A 20,665-nucleotide genomic window follows, 5' to 3' on the forward strand; every position below is an offset into this window, starting at 1 on the left:
GTAAAATGAAAATACACATTGAGTATCAATTTAGAATATGACACATTGCAAATCAAAAGCAGATGTACATTATATTGGCATATATCACCAAATTCAATGCAGTGTCACTAAGTGACTTAGCCGTCATCACATGCACCACAACAAACGAGTGAGTGACTTAATACTTAATAATCATCTCACACAGTACAGTTCTGGGTTTCCTATTTCCTTTAACCCACAGTCTAACTCCTCATAGCAATATTTATGAATCCTCCTTTCTCTCAGAGTGAACCAGTTAATTCCTTTTGTTGGTGCCATTGAGCTCCATAGCCAGAAGATGGCGCTGTTGCACTAGTTCTAAGTTTTTCCAAAGCGACATTCTCAGTATTATGTAGTTTTCAATTAGTGTAAATGACAGTACCTGTGACGATCTTCAGGCAGCAATGCTCCTGGCAACCCTCACATTAAAATCATCTTTATCACGAGTACCTGACTCACGAAATTAACTCTGATGGCAATCCATGCCAGCTACAGAGCACAGAGACACAACAACAAATTGGGGCCTAATTGCAATTCCATTTCAATACCATGGAGACACCAGTCGTGGTTGGCAAACACTGCACAGTTACAATGGACTGTGCAAAGGCCTGTAGACTACAATCCAAAGTTTTCTCCACATTTGTTCTCTGTCACATTTTTAACAGCTGGACTTGATTCTTTTTAAGCATGTGATCAAAATCTGCCCCCAATTATTTTCTACCATTTGCAGCCACTTCTCATCAGGACACACCGGAGCCTTGTCAGCATTCGACACCGGGGCATGACCTTCGCCCCTACAGGGGCTCGATGTGTGCCCCCGACATCACTACATCAAAGTCCATTTCAACATACCTCTTCATTGGGCTTCACAGTTTTAAAACAGGACTGCAGATACACTTTACAGTTTCATACACAGGTGGATCTGGCACCTAAAATTATTTAGGGCGAACGTTGTCAGGGTCACTGGTGGGGCGGGTGCCAGAAAGCTTAAATAGTTCAATGTCTTTAGTAATATTAGTACCTTAAGTTCCAGTAGCCATCAAATAGCCTTCTTTTCTCCACGCGTAAGTTCTTTTCCTTTTAAATGGTCGCCAATGTAGAAATCAATGAAGTCTTGTAGACCGCTCTTGTAGATGGTATTTTATTCTTTAAGTTGCATCTTAGTAAGTATCAATGTAATCCTTAATATAACCCCCACCAGGAGCAGCCACCTGACTGCTCAGCCCATCTTCTCCACCAGCTCCACCTTCAAGTACAAACATCCATAACATTCCAAATGACATCATATAGCTAGAGCATCAGGCAGAGAACCAGGGCCTGGGAGATGCATTACATAAGAAGCAGATTACTACATATACATCTTGCATGAGCTTAGTATTCTAGAGGGCGCAGTCTTTTCCAAGACATTGTTCGATATGCTCTTGGGTGACGGCCCAAGGCTAAAAACGACTAATTGAATAATGTTTCCATTTTGTGACTCTGTACTACAGATCATCAACAAGCTCTTAAAAATGGCTCCCCTGGAAATCATAAATCACAATCTAGTGCCTTGTCGACTGTGCTGCAGAGCATTCCATCCGTTCGAAAAATGAAAAAAATTCCAGCTGCTCTGAAAGAGGTAATGCATTTTTTTTTATTCGCCACACTAAATGTTCTTCAAAGTTTACAATCTGTAGGGGGTCATTCTATAAATTGAATTAGTTTTTTTTTTAAATGAACTTACCTAGAAGCCCTTTATGGTGGGGAAAATACTACAGCTATTTCTTGAGTTGAAGAAAAACTTCAGCATGAACTTCAAAGCACATTTGTTCACAGTACAGAACGCTTCATTCGGTTTACCCATCACCTGGTCTCATCTTGGTTCTCATTGAGAAAGGACCTGCATAGGTTTCTGTGCTCACTATCGGAAGAGGGGGGCGCAATTCTCCCTGATTTTTTTTTTTTTTTGGTTTTTAAGAAGATCTTTATTATGCAGCATGTGGTTATCTTACAGTTCACAGTTGGTATCTTCGCATAGACTGTGGAAGCAGGTAGTCAACAGATAGATTCTGAACAGGGTTACACAGCCATTCAGCCGACAAACCGGGGGTTCGGCGGCGAGTCCCACATGTCAATTTGTGTAGTCATTTGGCAGCCATTAACGTTATTGGTAGATCTCACAGTTTTACATTTTATCCTCAGGTACTGTGTCGCAATGGTCGCCCAGTATTTGCCTCGTGTGTGCAACTTCCCCAATCCCCATAGGCCGTGTGTGGGTCCTCGTGGGTAGTGTAGAAGTGGGGTGGGGAGTCGGTCGTGTATGCGTTTCTAGTGCTGGGTCAGCTCCGCTGCACTGGTATTGACGGCGCGTGCATTAGTATAGCTCACTGAGGCATAGGAGTGAGCAGGTGTAGTCGGCAAGGTTAGTTCGCAGTCATGCCGGGTGGGTTTCAATTCGCTGAGCAACAGAGTGCCTGTGTGACCTCCCAGTTGCATCACTGAGAGGGCGCTAGGGACATGTCAGCGTCTAGCGGGCAGATTGTCTTATCCATGTGCAACACGTTTGTGGCCAATTGTCTACGTGTACCCCTTGTGGTGTGTGAGCGGTGACGTGTCTCCGCAATTCGCAGACATCACAAGGTCCCGAGGGGGATAGCTTCTGTTCAGTAACGTGCCACCTTCTGCGTCTTCTTGTAAACCAAGGGATATGGGTCCGGTCAGGGAACGTGACCAACAAACAAACTGTCCCCTACGCCTATATACTGGCTGGGTAAACTGGGGGTCGGGAGAATGTGAGGGGCAGGGGGGGGGGATTGGGGGAGATCGTCGTAAGCTTCAGGTGCGGGGCAGCTATTGTAAGGTGGGGTCTAGCGAGGCTTCATGTAGTGTTCAGGGGCAGTCAGGGAGGGGGGGGGCGGAAGAAGAGGGGGGGTCAGGGCCGCATCTACCTCCAGTATCAGTTAGCCTCACAATGGCAATGGTGTCGCGTGTCTCATGGTATTCCCCGCTCCTGGCAGGTGTGGTGGAAGGCCTTCAGGAGGTCGTTCCAGAGCCGGGCGATGGGGAATTTGCGGAGCCCCGCTGTTTCCTCTCGAAGAAGAACCGTACCCTCCGCCCGGGCCCAGTTAGTGAAGGAAGCGCGCCAATGTCGAGCATGGGGGGGGGCCGCTGCCTTCCAGTGTTTGGTGAGCAAGCGTTTGGCCGTTATTAGCCCCATGTCCCAGAAGCGGGTCTGTACCCTGTTAAGCTTCGTGCGTTTGTACAGACCTAAAATGCATGTCTCCCACGTGTGTGGCAATTGCTCGCTAGCGCTGCGCGTAAGGAGTGTCACTATCTCGTTCCAATACGTGTGCACCTCTGGACAACTCCACAGCATATGTATGAGGTCAGCACCCGTCTGAGAGCAGCGCGGGCAGGCAGCATCTGTGGTGGCAAAGTATCTATTGATCTTGTCAGGCGTTAGGTAGGCGCGGTGAAGAATATAGAACTGTATGATCTTAAAGCGGGGGCTGCGCGGAATATACGTCGGCCCGGCGAGTATCATTGCCCATTCTTTGTCGGTCCAGGCCCGCCCCCTATCAGCAGCCCACCCATCGCGCAACCGTAGCACCGATGTCAGCGAGTGCGCCTGCAGGGCCTGCGCCAACCAATGGATGACGTGCGAGCCAGTTCCCATAACATGGAGGTACTGCATAAAGCTGTGCATCGATGGTTCCACATCTCCCCAGAAGGTAGCCAGCATGCGCATTAAGGACGCATGCGTCAGGAACTGCCCTGCTGGGAGCTCCGTGGCAGCTACCAGGTCCTCAAAGGGAAGTAGCGCTCCATCAGCATGTAGGTCCCCCAGGGTGTCCACCCCAGCTCGTGTCCAGTGAGCCAGGCGGGTCGCAGTCAGCGCTCCCGTTGGGCTCGGAGTGCCCAGGATGGGTATGGCCGGGGCGTATGGTGTTGTGGTCCTGGTGAGTTTCAAGCAGCGCAGAAAACATTTGCGCGCCACCGCCAAATATATCTGGGGGGGGCAGGGGGTTCGGGATACCGGGTGGAACAGGGTATTGATCTGCACCTGCGTCCAGGCAGCAGTATCCGAGGTAGTATCCTCAAGGTGATTGCCGCTAAGCCACCCCGACACCCACTGCATCTGTGCCGCAAGGTAGTACAGTTCCATGTTGGGGACCGCCAGGCCTCCCATCTCCGTTGGCATGTAGAGTTTAGCCAGCGCCACCCTGGGTCGACCCTTGTTCCAGATGAGGCTTCGCAGCAGGGTTTCCAGGTCTCGGAAAATCCTGTTCGGAACATAGGTCGGAATATTAGCAAAATAGTATAGCAGCCTAGGCAGCACTATCATTTTGATAAGTGCTATCCGACTCGGGACGTTGAGGGGCAGGGTGTTCCAGAACGCAATCTGCGCCCGGATCGAGGCAATTGCTCTTAGGAGATTCCCTTCCAGGACATCCAGCGGAGTCCGGTAGATTCTTATCCCTAGATAGCGGAACGTGGTGGGATACCACTGTAACCTGCCGCCGCCTAGCCGCACATCACACTCAGGCATATCCGGGTGGAAGGAGTAAGCCCCCGATTTGGACCAGTTGACTCGCAGTCCCGACATCTCCTCAAAAATCCGGAAGGCATCGGCCAGCGAGGTCGGGATATTGGTCATATCTCTGACGTACAGCAGTAAATCATCTGCGTACAGCGACACCGCATGAAGACCGTCTTCCAGCGGGATGCCCCAGTCGGCTCCCTGAGCCCTAAGTATCGTGGCCAGGGGCTCCATGGCTAGAGAGAACAGCAGAGGCGATAGGGGGCAGCCCTGCCTGGTGCCCCTGTAGACTCGGACAGCGTCTGAGAGCAGCGCGCCCGTGCGCACCCTAACTGTCGGCTTGTCATAGAGCAGGTCTACCATAGCCTCGTATCCGCCTCCCAATTGAAACTTGTCTAGCACCGCTCCCAGGTATAGCCATTCCACCGAGTCAAAAGCTTTTTCTAGGTCCAATATCAAGCACCCCGCTCTAGGCCACCGTAAGGAAGCGTACTCCTGCACCCGGAAGAGGCGCCGGATGTTGTGCGAGGTGTGAAGCGTTGGGACAAAGCCATTCTGATCCTGGTGTACCAGTCGGGGCACATAGGGGGCCAATCTCCGAGCCAGAGTGGAGGCCAGTATCTTGTAGTCCGTATTGAGCAGCGCCAGCGGGCGATAAGAGCCCACTTGAGTGCAGTCCTTGTCAGGTTTGGGGATGGAGATCAGGGTTGCTTCGTGTAACGTCAGGGGTAAGGCAGCGTCTTCCATGGCCGCAGCATACATTCTCAAGAGCTCAGGGATGAGTATAGCCGAGCCTGCTTTATAAAATTCGGCCGGGAGCCCGTCTGGGCCCGGGGATTTGCCATTAGACAAGTTAAAGATCGCGTCACGGACCTCCTCAGGGTCGAGCTGGGCACCCAGTTCATCCTGCTGTGCAGCAGTCAGTTGCGGCAGCGGCAGGGGGGCAAGGTAGCCAGCTATGTCGGGACGCGGGTGAGGCAGCTTCGAGCGATACAGCGCGGTGTAGTGTGTGGTGAATGCATCGTGGATCTGACGCTGCGAGTATAGGAGGCCTCTCCCCTCCACCTGAATCGCTGCCACCGGGGTGGAACGCGCCTCTTGGGATATCAGCCAGGCCAGTAATCTGCCAGGTCTATCGCTCTTGTGGTGTGTCCTCGCCGAGTGCGCCGCGTAGTTAATGTCACGGAGTCGCTCCATGAGATTCACATGATCTGCACGTGCCCCCTGCAGTGAGTCAGCGTCCCTTACGAGCAGAGTAGCCTCCAACTTGGTGAGCTCGTTCTCTAGTTGTTGTCTCATGCAGCCCTGCGTTCTCAAGCAGTGGCCCCGAATCACCACCTTGAATGCATCCCACTCCACCTGTGTAGAGGACGCCGTGCCCGCGTTGTCTTCAAAATACTGCGCAGTGCGCGTGAGAAGGGATTCGCGAAAGTCCGCATCTAGCAGCATCGCTGGTTGCATTCTCCAGGTGGGGACAGGAGGGTGTGGTTGGTCCCACGCCATGGTTAGAAAGTGTGGATTGTGGTCCGAGTGTGTGCGGCCCATGTATAGTGCATCAGTCACGAGGGGTAGGAGGTCAGCAGTGGACATAAATCGGTCTAGGCGGACATGTAAGCCGTGGGCGCCGGAATAGTAGGAGTAGATTCGCGTCCCAGGATTGTGTGACCTCCAAACATCAGGGAGGTCCCACTGCTCGGCCCACTCCAGCAGCGCTTTCATGGCACCGCGTGTCGGAGCGCCCACGGGGGGCGGGGAGGATCGATCCAGTGCAGTATCTAGCGTGCAATTGTAGTCCCCACCCAGTAGCCATGGGGTCGCATGCCAGGGTGACAGTACCGCAGAGAGTCGTGTCAAGAAGTCACCTTGGTCAGTGTTTGGAGCGTACAGTGATACCAGCACCATCTGGTGCCCATCGAGCCTGCCCTGTAGTGCAACGAACCTACCCTCCCGATCTATCGTAGTGTCAGTGGTCGTCCAGGGGACCCCAGGGCGGATCCATATCAGTGCACCGCGGGCATATGAGGAATAGGACGTGGCGTAGAGCTGCCCACGCCATTTGCGGTGTAGTGCCCGAACTTCTGCCTCATTCAAGTGTGTTTCCTGCAGCAGCGCTATGCCTATCTTGTGTCTCTTTAAGTATGAGTATATCTGGTAGCGCCGGGCCGGCGTGTGCATCCCCCCGATGTTCCAAGTGCAGAATCGTGTGTCAGCCATTGGTCCACTGGCCGCGTGTCCCCCCCACCCCATAGCCCCCAAGAACTGCCCCCGGCTTGTCCCAGAGTCCTGTCCCCAATACTAGAGCGCCCCAAGGTGTCCATGTCGTGTGTTGTGATCTCCAAGGTAGGGGTTGGGTAGGGAAAGGGATGGAAACACATGGCCGCAACATGGCCGCATAACCTAAAATGCCAAAAGGTCGGCTACAAAACATGTTGCCGTCCAAACGCTCGTATGAGCTCGTAAACTATACAGTTCTAAGGGGTGGTCTGTGGCTCAACTTGTAACAATACAATCGATAGAATCGTCCATAGTGGATGCTGCATCCCTCCCGGGCAGAGTCAAGAGGCCAGTACCGTCTGGCGGTCGCCCAGATCCGCTTAGCTGCAGCGGCTCGCCTCGCACCGGGTAGGAAAAGCAGGATTTCCAGTGGGGGGGGGGGGGGGCAGCCCCCTCCCCAAACAGTTCGAGTGTCCCCAATCAGCACATGCGTAGTAGCCCATCCGGCATTCAGCACTCAACAGGAATCAACCAGGACATGTATACACGAGGGGCACAGTACCTGAGTATGGTTCAATGGTCTAGGGCGAACTGGATCCAGCAATGTAGGGCTGTTAAGGTCTCTTTCCGCAGCGGAGGCCAGCCCAGCCTCCGTGTAAGCACAGCAGTCTCAGCGCGAGGGAGCTGGATCCTGCAAGGGTCCCTTAGCCAAACAAGTCTGCAGTTTGCGGTGTGACGTCTGGAAGGCCGTCGGTGTGTTGGGAGTCTTGAAGTCCATAAATCGCCTCATCATCACTCGGGAGAGGCGTAGGAGTTGTGTCCGGAGCAGGGGATGGGGCCGGGGAGCTGCTGATTTCAACTACCTTACGAAGGGCGTCTCTTTGCTCCTGCATCATCTCATCCGCAGTTGGAGAGTGTGTCGGCGATTCTCTTGCTCCTGGAGGCGTGGGCGCTCTTCGTCGGCGACGCCTCCGCGCCCCACGCGTGCGGTCAGTGGTCGCAGGCCCCTGCGCCCGTCTAGGGGCATCCGGCATGTTCTCATCCAGCCAGGCTTCGACCTCATCAGAATCCATAAAGAAGTGTGTCTTGTCTTTCGCCACCACCCGTAGCTTGGCGGGGAAGAGTAGCGAGTATTTAAGTCCAGCCTGTCGCAATCGCCTCTTCACTTCCAGGAAGGAGTGTCTTTGTCTCTGGACTTGTACTGTGTAGTCCGGGAAGAACATCACTGTGGTGTTGTCGATCCTGATCTCGCCTAGCTTCCTGGCTTCCCGCAAAATAGCGTCTCGGTCCCTGTAGTTAAGGACTCGGAGGATTATTGGCCTGGGGTTCGAGCCTGTGGTTAGGGGTCTCGTGGGCACTCGGTGGGCACGCTCCACCACAAAATGGGGCGACAGTACTCCCTCCGGCAGCAGGTCACGGAGCCAGTCTTCCACCCGCCGTGTGGGGTCCACCCCTTCCCATTTCTCCGGGATGCCCACCAAGCGGATGTTGTTCCTCCTCGCCCTCCCTTCCGCATCCTCCGCGCGATCCTCCAGGAATTCCACCCTGTTAAGGAGGTCCTTTATGTGTTTGTCCGATTGCGACACCTTCGGTTCCATGGTCGTCACCGCACCTTCCAGTGCAGTGGTGCGATCTTGCAATTTCTTGTGATCAGCTCTGAGATGGGTTAGATCAATTGCCACGCCGTCTATCCTGGTCTCCAAGGAGGTGCGAGTCTGCTGAAGTGATTCCTCCATCCGTTCCATGGCAGCCAGTACAGAGTCCAGCTTCGTCGCCACGTGGTCGGCGTTCATTTTGGAAGGCGTTTTCCCCGTTCTCCCCTTCACCGACATGCCCCCTGTACCGGTGCGCGTCTTCACCCCGCCAGACATGGGGCAGGTCACATGCCTGGGCAGTGGCAAGGGCGCCTTTCTCCGTCAAGCGTGAGGGCCGTGGGGGGGGACAAGTTCGCAGGCTGCGTTCAAGGTGTGTCAGGCCTGGCAGGCCAGCAGCTCAATTACACCAGGTCCCTGATGCCCCCCGTCGCCGGTGTGGCGCGAAAGCTATGCGGGCGCACCCACTCGCGCAGCTCCCTCAGTGTGGCACCGCAGCGCGTTCCCCAGTCAAGCGCTTGGGGTCACGTAGTGCCTTGCGAGACTCGCCAGGGCAGATGGCCGCGTTGCTAGGGTGCTCCCCGTGACAGTGTCATTGCAGGCGTGCGTGAGCCAGGGCAGCCGGCGTGGATAGTCCTATCCTCCGAGACACACCGGTCCTGGCCGCCTCTGGTCGGTTCGTGGGTCCGCAAGGGACGGGGGCGTCCAGCTTGTGGCGCCAAGGCAGGGCGGAGTGCAGCGTTGGCGGTGTCGATGGGAGAGTGACCCACCCGGCGGGCAGCACCAAGCACCAGTCGGGCCGCGTCAGGGCAAATAGTGCTGCAGCAGCGCCCCCCCGGGGGCAGTGTGGTTGCAGGTGCGGGGGGGGGGGGTTCCAGGGCACCACAGTGTCTCCACAGCTCTCCGCCAGCAGTCCCCTCAGTGCGGGGGGGGGGGGGGAAGAGTACTCACAGCGTCCGTGCAAGAGCTGGCCAGCCGGGTCTCTCCGTCCGTGTCTCTTGTGATGTTCCCGCAATTGTTAGGAGGTCGCCCTCACTCGTCTGCGCCACCGCAGGGCCGCCTCAGTCCGTGTCTGATGCACTCCGCCCTCAGCTCGCCGTCGTCTCCGTCCACTACCGCCAGGGCCCACCGAGTGGGGGTCGTCAGCCGCGTCTCTGCGGTAATCGCCGCATCCGCCTCAGTCAGCTCCCAGCAGCAGGTGGGCTGTCCCCGATGGGCCGCAGTGTGTGGTCCAGTGGGCCCCGCGGAGCCGGGGCCTCACGTAGTTCCGCACCCGGGTGCAGTGCAGGCAAGCCGGCCACAAGACATCCGTTAGGCGCGGTGCAGAGCCCCGCAGCCGATTTCTCCCAAAGTCAGCCTGGTCGTCGCCAAGGGTTGCGGGCAGACTCGCCAGCAGTTTCAGGCCAAACAGAGCAATGGAAACGGATAAATGGCCCGGTGTAGGGGAGCTCAAGCCGGAGCTCTACCCGAGCACGTCCTCTACCATTGCGTGCTAAGCCACGCCCCCGCAATTCTCCCTGATACCGTTGTTATAAAAAAACTCCCGCAGAAATGCGTAAAATATGAGAAATCATCAAAATTGAACAATAAAAATAAAGAAGGGTCTGAAGTTGTTTACTTTATGAATTACACAGAACATACAGTACCAAGCACTTAAGAAGAAAAACTTACCAATACAGACATAAACCAATACAAGGAAAGCTCATTATGATTCAGTTAATCATTCAACATTTATAAAGCGCAGCAAATCACCCGTGAGGGTCTCGAGGCGCTGGAGATGTTGGCTGCTGCTTTGTGGTTTGTTCATTCGAACATTCTCGAGTTTTTTCCTGAATTGCTGGAGTGATGTGCAGTCCTGAGGGGCAGGGGAAGATTGTTCCATGCGTAGGCCGGCAGGTGCATGAATGAGCGTCATCCGCTGTTGGTTCGGCGGATCCGTGTGGTATGTGCGAGGGAGAGGGAAGCGGATCAATTGTGTCTGGTAGGTTGGTGGAAGATGTGGCGTTTGTTGATGTATGCTGGTCCTTTGTTGTGCAAGGCCTTGTAAGTGTGGAACTGGCATTTCTTCTGGATTGGGAGCCAGTGTAATTTCTTGAGGTGGAGATATGATGTCGGACCTTCTGGGGAGATCGTGAATGAGTCTTGCTGCTGAGTTTTGTATTGTCTCTTCAGGAGGCGTGCAGTCATTCTTACGTAGAGCGAGTATTTCCTTAGTGCAAGGCCTTGTAAATGTGGAACTGGCATCTCTTCTGGATTGGGAGCCAGTGTAGGTTCTTGAGGTGGAGTATGATGTGGAACCTTCTGGGGAGGTCGAGGCTGAGTCTTGCTGCTGAATTTTATATGGTCTCTTCAGGAGGCATGCAGTGATTCCTACGTAAAGAGTGTTTCCGTAGTCCAGTCTGCTGGTGATGAAGGCCTGTGTGACGCTCCTTCTGGTCTTGACTCGTAGCCACCCGAACATCCATCGGAGCATGCAAGGTGGGTGGAAGCAGGCAGATGAGACTACGTTGACTTGTTTCTTCATGGACAGCTTGCTGACAAGGATGATGCCAAGGTTGCGGGCATAGTCGTTCGGGGCGTGAAGTGGGTCGAGTTTCGCATACCACCATGCATCGTTCCATGGCGAGGAAGAGGAGGACTTCTGTGATGTCTGTGTTTAGTTTGAGGTAGTTGTCCTTCATCCAGTCAGAGATCTTCATCATGCATCTATGGAGGCTGGGTTTGGTGGTGGAGGGGTCTTCGGATATTGAGAGGATGAGCTGGGTGTCGTTGGATTAGGAAATGATGTTGAGTCCATGTGAACTGATGGTGTCAGCCAGGGGGTGTCATGCAGGTGTTAAAAAGGGTGGAACCGAAGACGATCCTTGGGTGACTTCGCAAGTTATCTTCTTGGGCTCCGAGCTGAACGAGAGAGACTCCAATCCCAATGGAGTCATTACAATTTATTTATTGGAGGTAATGGAACATGGCTGTTACCTTACTGGTGTTAGCCACACTTTGTGACTCACCATGGTCTTCAACTTAGCTTGTGTGACTTGAGGACCCTGGCAGAAAAACCAAGTAGGAAGAGTCCTGCAAAATCAGAAGACTAGACGTTATAAACAACACTATATAAAATAGTATTTTTGTTTTTGGAAACAGAGTCCAATTGAGAGCTTAGCTAAGAAGTGAGCTCACAAGCAGTTTGTGTATTTTCTTGGTTGTCCGCAAAAAGCAATTGAAAAGGGGTCCCAGTCAAAAAGTGGAGTTACTTACTTGTGAAAGTCCTTTTTAGTGAACATCAAACTTGCTTGCTTATTTTTAGTGAATATCAAGATTGCTTGCCTTTCTGGATCTAGTAACCATGTATTTGTATCAGTTTTAAAATATCTTCTTTGAGATGTGATCTGTCTCTTCAGTCCTCTAAAGCCGGAATCCTCCCCTCTTCATTTCAGAAATGAAACACGCTTGCTTTCCTTTTTAAACAGTCTAAATGATCTTCATTCACTTCAAAGCCGAGTTTTAGAGTAATTTTCCCTGCATCGGGGATATCAGTGGAAACAGTGTTTGGAGGCCATTAGTGCCATGCAGTGTGCTATAGAAAGCTACTTGTATCCCTGTCTCCTGGGTGTCCCGTGACAGGTGCAGCCTTGGTGTGCATTTGCCTTCTGCATGCTTGCAGAATCTCTTTCGTTATCTGCATTTAGGTTTGATGAGCACTTTTTCAACACTAACACTGACTGCGCCTTTCTCCAAACACTTAAGCAAATCATATGCTTTTCTGTACGTTGATGGATAAGTATTCTCTCGCTCGCTCTCTCTCGCTCGCTCTCTCTCTATATATATATATATGTTCGAGGCATGTGGGCTGCTAAATTCATATCTAGTGCATAGATCGCCGCCTAGTGTTGGGTCCGGATGATTGCACATTGTTGTCCTGGAAGAGTCTTCGAAGTATCACGAGATAGGTGGCTCCTCCCCTGGACTACAGTGCGCATGGGCATCGACTCCATCCCCAGATTGTTTTTTTCCGCCATTGGGTTCGGATGTGGTTCTCGACGTCTCCGTGTCGGAACCGATAAACTTTGTTCTTAAGGCCAAAAGGCCTTCGTTACCAGCGTCGGTATTGCTTGCGCACGTTCTCGAGCGTCGTCCGACTCTCGGAGCCGGAAATCAACGGAGTCAAGTTACTCTTCAGACATCGAGGCCCTCTCGTCGCAGCAAGACCCGACAACCTTACCATGGAGCGGAGCCCATTTAAATACTGCCCCATCTGTGGATCCAAATATCCATACATCGATGTGCATCCGGTCTGTAACAAATGCCTGTCACCGGACCACAACGAAGACAACTGTATGGCCTGCTCTCAATTCAGGTCAAAGAAGACGCTCAAGCATCGGCGCGCGGCGCGCCTCGAGGCCCAGCGAGCGGCACCGGCACCCGACGACATATTCGACGACCCCGCGGTGGAAGGCAGTAGCCATCATCTCCAAATTTCGCCTCCGACGACGGAGGTCCAGTCCGATGCCGAAGAACACGTCGAAGGGCACGGCCAGGACACTGAATACGTCGAGGAGGTAGGGGACGACGAAGAAGTTTATGGGGCCGCGGAAGATAGCTCGGAGGAAGAGCTATGCCCCGAAGTCTATATGATTCGGCTCAGGTCACGGGATCGCCACTCGGCCTTACCCACGACCCCGCACCGCTATCCCCGGCCCCGCCTTCTCGCCCGGCCACAGACACTCAAGCGGAGCCGCCATTAACCGTATCGAAACCGAAACCTTCGGTCTCTACGGCACCTAATATGGCCGACGTCCAGCAGAAATCGAAACCGAAACACACGGATTCGACAAAAGACAAAATGGCCGACGTCCAGGCAAAATCGAAAACGAAACTACCGGACGCGACAACACCAAAAACGGACGACGTCCGGCAAACGATATCGAAACCGGCTCCTTCATCGGCTCCGTCCACCTCCGGCCCACAGAAGTCGAAGAAGGCTGTCGAGACGGCAGCGCCACACAAGGTGCACAAGGACTCGTCCTCCAAGAAGGCCGTCCGTCAAGAGTCGGCCTCTGTTGCTCCGGCACGGTCGTCGAAGTCGGTTCACACGCCTTCAGACGCTCCTACGGCGCAGCCAACTAAACGCCCAGTCGAACAAAAGTCGACTACAAGCCACGACCCGAAGGCCGCAGGCACTACGCATCGGCACAAAGATGTCGAATCTGCAGCATCGGCGTCGGCGCCAAAGTCTACAAAGGACCCGCGCCACAATGCGGCTGAAGATTCGTCGACGCAAATACCGTCGACACCGAGGGACTCCGACGCCACCGGACACCGGCCGTCGGCTACCACACCCTCCGCCTCCTTCACCGCGCAGGTCACCGACTCCCTGAAACGGATTCGGGAAAAAGCTTTGTCGACGGCGGCTCCCACGCCGTCGGCTCCAAAGGAGGTGGACGCTCCTCAGAAGTCATCAGCCAAGCTTCTTTACACTCTTCCACCAAAGGTGCCACCAAAGGCGTTTGCACCTAGATCGGTGCCACAGACTTCGGCTCCTTCGGCGCTTCAAGCCTCAGATGACCAATCAGAGCATTACATCGATGCCCACACGGGGAAACTGACCATTTACAAAAGGAAGATCACTTCCCAACCACTGGAATCATATGTTATTCCACTGAAGAAAAAGAGGACAGCACTGGACAGTCCTGCCCTTATTGAGCCCGTTCTACCACCACCAAGAAGGAGTCCATCACCTTCCCCAAACCAATCAGGGGGAGAGGATGATGAGGAAGACGACCAATACAATTTCCCAGTGGACAATGACCCTGATGTTCAGCAGGACACATATGACGACACTGGGGACCAAGGTGGACAGCAGGTGGTACAAGATCCACAAGGTTTTGGGGCACGTACATCTCCAACTGAGGATTCTGCAGCATTTAATGCTTTAATCGAACGGGCAGCAGCAAATCATGATGTAGACATGCATGCTGACCCGGTGGAGGAAGACTTTTTGTTTAACACTTTCTCTGTCTCAGAAAGAACTGTTAAAATACTTCCTATGCTCAAAGGTGTCCTTAGACATGCCCCAGAGATCTTTAAGGAACCTTCCAGGGCAAGAGTGGTGAACCCACGTATCGAGAAAAAATACAGGCCAGCACCTGGGGATCCTGCATATATTCGAGGACAGTTGCCTCTGGACTCGTTGGTGGTCGCCAATGCCCGCAAGAGGGCAAACTCCCAAACTACGGGTGAAGCTCCTCCCCCTGACAAGGAGTCGAAAGTGCTTGAGGCATCTGGCAAGAGGGTGGCTGCGCAGGCTGCCAATGTATGGCGTATAGCAAACACACAGGCACTATTGGCGCGTTACGATAGGGCGCATTACGACACCCTAGAACAGCTCCTTCAACATCTACCTGATGAGTATAAAGAAGCAGCCGAAATGCTCATACAAGAGGGGAAGCTTATATCAAACGCTGCAATAAAGTGTGCGCTTGATGTGGCAGACACGGCGGCTAGGGGGATTAACACTAGCGTCATGCTAAGACGACAAGCTTGGCTTCGTATATCTGGATTTAAGCCTGACATCCAAACTACAATCCTCAACCAGCCCGTCAATCCTGACAGACTGTTTGGCCCAGATGTAGACACCACACTTGAAAAGATTAAAAAGGACAACGAGACTGCTAAGTCCATGGGGGCACTTCAGTCCCAACAATTCAGAGGAAACACTTTTCGTCGCTCAGGAGCGCGTGGTGTTACCAGAGGACACTTGGGTCAACAATCACAATTTACAAAGGGTGGTGCACAATCCTCCTACCCCAAGCAAGGTAGAGGGGGTTACAGAGGTAACAGTGCCAAGGGCAGAGGCAGAGGGAACAACAACTCCCGTTCCTCTGCCGCCAATAAACAGTGACTCTCTGTCACTGCCCCCCGACCATCCAACACCTGTCGGGGGGAGACTCCAGCAGTTCCTGCCAGTCTGGACATCCATCACCACAGACAGGTGGGTGAGAAAACTAATCCAATACGGTTATTGTTTGGAGTTAACATCCACTCCTCCCAACATTCCCCCAAGACACCGTCCTATGTCGGCAGAGCACTTGCACTTATTGCAGCAGGAGGTCTTGGTAATGCTGCAAAAAGGCGCAATAGAGCTCGTACCAATGGAGGAGGAAGGCACAGGGGTCTATTCCCTGTACTTCCTCATCCCAAAAAAGGACGGATCCCTCAGACCTATTCTGGATCTACGCCCCCTCAACATGTATATACTGTCAGAACACTTTCACATGCTGACACTGCAACAAATTCTTCCCCTGCTAAACCAAGGGGACTTCCTGGCAACCTTGGACCTCAAGGATGCTTACTTCCACATCCCACTCCACCCATCCCACAGAAAGTACCTCAGGTTCACCATTCAAAACAAACACTATCATTTCAAAGTCCTACCCTTCGGGGTGACTACTGCCCCCAGAGTGTTTACAAAGTGTCTGGCGACAGTAGCGGCGCACCTCAGACGGCAGAACATACATGTCTACCCCTACCTAGACGACTGGCTTGTTCAAGCGAAGTCGGAAATACAATGCGCCGCGGACATGTCCCACACTATTCAACTCCTTCACAGTCTGGGATTCTCGCTAAACTACCCAAAGTCGCACCTTCAACCAGCCCATGTGCGGCAGTATCTAGGCGCGACAATAAACACCCTGACTGCTATGGCTCAGCCAAACCCAGCCAGGATCAACAGCATCCAGTCACTAATCCAATGGTTCAGACCGCAACACTCCCTACCAGCGAGAGTGTTCATGCAGTTGATAGGCATGATGGCCTCCTGCATTTTCATAGTCCCGCACGCGAGGTTGCACATGCGTCCTCTCCAAGAATGCTTGGCAAATCAGTGGACACAGGCTCGGGGACAACTGACGGACCTAGTGTTGGTGACCGGTCGGGCATACAACTCTCTGCATTGGTGGAATCCACACAACCTTTGCAAGGGACGACCGTTCCAAGAGCCGGTGCCACAGATTATCCTGACGACGGACGCTTCTCTCCAAGGATGGGGAGCTCATGTGCTCCACTACACTGTGCAGGGACTGTGGTCCACTCAACAACAGAAGTTGCACATCAACTACCTGGAATTGATGGCAATCTTCATGGCGCTAAAGTCCTTCAAGGTACATTTGTGCAACAAAGTCGTGTTGATCCGGACGGACAACATGACAGCCATGTACTACATCCAAAAGCAAGGAGGTACTCACTCACCACAGCTGTCTCATCTGGCTCAGAGCATGTGGAAGTGGGCCATTCAGAGGAACATTTTCCTCATGGCAGAACACCTCCCCGGCAAGGACAATCAGATGGCGGATCTGCTCAGCAGGTACAGCCATCAAATGCACGAGTGGGAGATTCATCCATCAGTGCTCCACCCGTACTTCCAGCAGTGGGGTCATCCACAGATAGACATGTTTGCCACAAGGGAAAACGCAAAATGCCAAAGCTTTGCCGCCAGGTTCCCTCATCCGCAATCGCAGGGGAATGCGATATGGATGAACTGGTCAGGCAAATTTGCGTACGCTTTTCCCCCAGCGCCTCTCATTCCGCTGGTGGCAAGAAAGCTAAAGCAACACTCGATGACTCTCATCCTAGTTGCACCAACATGGGCACGCCAACCGTGGTACACCACGTTTCTAGAACTTTCCGTGGTACCGCATCAAAGGCTGCATCTCACACCCAGCCTCTTGACGCAGAGCCATGGCGACATTCAGCATCCAGATCCGCAACAGCTCAATCTGGCGATCTGGCTCCTGAGGTCTTAGAATTTGGCTACCTCAACCTGCCTCCTGAATGCATGGACATCATCCGTGAGGCAAGGAAGCCCACGACCAGAGCTTGCTATGCTGCAAAATGGAAGCGGTTTGTCATTTACTGTACAGACAACAATATCAACCCGCTAGATGCATCCATTCCTAACATCATCTGCTATTTGTTACATCTTTACAAATGCAATCTGGCGTACGCTTCCATTCGGATACATTTATCCGCCATAGCGGCTTACCTCCAGAATCGGCAGCACCTCTCTGTTTTCAGAGTGCCTGCCATTAAAGCCTTCCTAGAGGGAGTGAAACGAGTCATTCCTCCTAGAACTCCACCAGCTCCTGTGTGGAACCTCAATGTGGTCCTCACTAGGCTGATGGGCCCACCTTTCGAGCCACTGCACTCATGCGAACTTCAATTTCTAACATGGAAAGTGGCTTTTCTCATTGCTATCACGTCGCTCAGGCGTGTTAGTGAGCTGCAAGCGCTCACAATCCAAGAGCCATTCATCCAAATACACTCTAACAGGGTAGTGCTCCGCACTAACCCCAAATTCCTTCCAAAGGTGGTGTCGCAGTTTCATATCAACCAAACTATTGACCTGCCTGCTTTTTTCCAAAACCCGCAAACGGTAGCAGAAAGAATGCTTCATACATTAGACGTTAGGAGGGCGCTAATGTACTACATTGACAGGACACAACCCTTTAGGAAGACACAACAACTTTTTGTTGCCTTCTCAGCACAACACAAAGGCAACCCCATTTCCAAAGCAGGAATAGCCAGATGGATTGTTAAATGCATTCAAATCTGTTATCAAAAGGCTAAACGCACTTTAACAATACCCCCAAGGGCACACTCTACACGCAAATTGGGGGCCTCCATGGCTTTCCTGGGGAACATTCCTTTAGAAGACATTTGTAGAGCAGCCACATGGTCTACACCACACACATTTACCAAGCATTATTGCGTAGATGTGCATTCCAAACAGCAAGCAGCTGTAGGACAGGCTGTTCTCAAGACACTTTTTCAAGCTTCTGCAGCTGGCACGGGCAACCGCCCATAATGGAGGGACTGCTGTGTATTCTATGCACTAGATATGAATTTAGCAGCCCACATGCCTCGAACTGAATATGCTACTTACCAGTATGCATCTGTTCTTGGCATGTAGGGCTGCTAACATTCATATCGCCCGCCCTCCTCCCCGGTGCCCGTAGCGGCTGCAGACACTCTCTTGCATTCATCATTAGCATGGACATCCTGTACACTGTTTCACTCCATCTCTGCCACAATGGCTAAAAACAATCTGGGGATGGAGTCGATGCCCATGCGCACTGTAGTCCAGGGGAGGAGCCACCTATCTCGTGATACTTCGAAGACTCTTCCAGGACAACAATGTGCAATCATCCGGACCCAACACTAGGCGGCGATCTATGCACTAGATATGAATGTTAGCAGCCCTACATGCCAAGAACAGATGCATACTGGTAAGTAGCATATTCAATATATATTATATATATATGTTTATATATATATATATATATATATATATATATATATATATATATAATATTTGTCCATAATATATATATAATTCATACATGGACCTTTTTGAGATTCTTAAACCCATTTTAGATCCAGTGCAAGCATCCTCACCAATATCTCTCTCACAGAAAAACTGAGAGGATGTTGCCATGCTCTTTTAGAAGAAGACTGCCAATATTAATTGTCTTTAGCCCTTTCTAGTTACTTGGGGCATATTGTGTCCAAGTAGTTCCCAGACCTATGTCTTGACTAAGTTTTGCCAACTAGACTTCATTACACTAGAGTCCTCTTCCTCCTGAGTTTATAAGGAAGATTAAGCTTATTCTTGATCCCCATTTACTCCACCCCTAAATTAACCTTTGAAAGAAAGCAGGTTTCCCAAAATTTAGAAACACACTATAGTGGTCTCTTTACTTAAAAAGTCCACTCTTGATGCCAGTATATGGGTACATCTCCAGCCTATTTCTCCTCTGACAATTTATGAAAGATTTTGGAAAATAATGGTCAGCTCTCTACTTACTTGGAGACCCGTAATTTATTACCCCGTTCTCAGTCAGGCTTCCGCTGTGGCTTTAACACGGAAACTGCTCTTCTCAATGTGGTGGAGCATCTTAGGAGACAACTGGATAGAGGCAGCACTGCTGCTCTCATCTCCTAGATCTTAGCGCCGCTTTGACACTGTGTAAAAGTCCAATTCTGCGTTAGAGACTAGCTGAAATTGCTCTTCAAGATTCTGCCCCATCTTGGGTTACCTCCTTACTTCAGGATCGCACATTTCTGGTCTTTTCCAAGCTCATAAATCCTCAGTACTTCATCTGCTGTGCGGTGTGCCTCAGGGTTCTTCCCTGATCCCTACACTGTTTAATATTTATGTTCAGCATTTGGCCAAACTAGTTGAGGCCCATGGATTGTCTTTATTTATGTATGCCGATGATACTCAGCTCATTTTCACTTTGTGTGGATGAAGAAAAAGACGTGTCCAATTTCTGCTTCTGCCTCTCTAATGTGGTGAGGTGGGTGAGCTCAAATTACATTAAACTGAATGGCGACAAGACAAAGGTGCTTCGGGCCCTCGACAGTGGGCAACAGATCTTGGGCCGCTACCCACTCCCTGCATGGCGGTTTAGAATTTGGGCGTCAGGCTTGACTCCAAGTTTTCTATGGATCTCCAAATGTTGCGTCATGATACTTAGATGTCTTGGACAAATGTATTAGTGTCTTCCTCTCTATACTCCAAGAACCATTGTATAATCATTTGTCATCTCTAGGCTGGACTACGGAAACGTGCTTTACATAGGTGCACCTAAAAAATTGCTGAGGATACTTCAGATTCTACAAAACGCAGCATCACATTTCCTTTGTCATGTATCTAGGCACTCTTCAGTTGCTATTCATTTACACACCCTTCACTGGCTTCCTATAGAGAAGCAAATTCATTTTAAAATGTGCTATATGCACAAGGCCTTGAACAGATATGGTCCCTTTTACCTTAGTGTGCTAGTTCACTTCGATCCTCTCAGGCGCACTCTTCGTCAGGGAATCCGCTTCTGGCTACTATACCTCGCTATAAAACAGCCAGGCAGGGTGGAAGGTCTTTTGCCTTCCTTGTTCCTACCTTATGGGACTCTCTCCCTTTAAAAATTCGGGCTTGTACTTACTTACTGGAGTTTCGTAAATTGTTGAAACCTTTGCCATTTGAGTACTTCTGTCACTTTGTTCTTGTAGCTCTGGGAAAAACACTGTTGGGGTAGCCATGCGCTTTACAAATGTAATATTATTAATCTAACCTAAACGGCTAGAGTGGTCGGCCTCGAAGCTGGGGAAAACGGTTCGAGCCTCGGCAGGAACGTTCAACATCCTGTGATTTTGGGTAAATAACGTAATCTCCCCGTGCCTTACAAAATGAATGTATCCATCTGTGAAGCAACTGGTGCTCATGTACAGCGCTCTGATACCTTTGGGCCTAGTTTGTGCTATATAATAC

The 20,665-nt window shown here is 51.6% G+C and overlaps 1 protein-coding gene across 1 annotated transcript in view; it reads left to right on the top strand.

The window, feature by feature from the left end:
• Positions 1–20,665, top strand: part of FGD6 (FYVE, RhoGEF and PH domain containing 6) — a 266,156-nt gene that overhangs the window by 235,739 nt on the left and 9,752 nt on the right. The window contains exon 18 of the mRNA XM_078675951.1: positions 1,509–1,636. Within this exon, the coding sequence (XP_078532077.1) occupies positions 1,509–1,636 (128 nt within the window). The remainder of the gene's footprint in view (positions 1–1,508; positions 1,637–20,665) is intronic.

The sequence above is a fragment of the Lissotriton helveticus genome, chromosome 1_1, assembly GCF_964261635.1.
Source record: "Lissotriton helveticus chromosome 1_1, aLisHel1.1, whole genome shotgun sequence".
Classification (NCBI taxonomy): domain Eukaryota; kingdom Metazoa; phylum Chordata; class Amphibia; order Caudata; family Salamandridae; genus Lissotriton; species Lissotriton helveticus.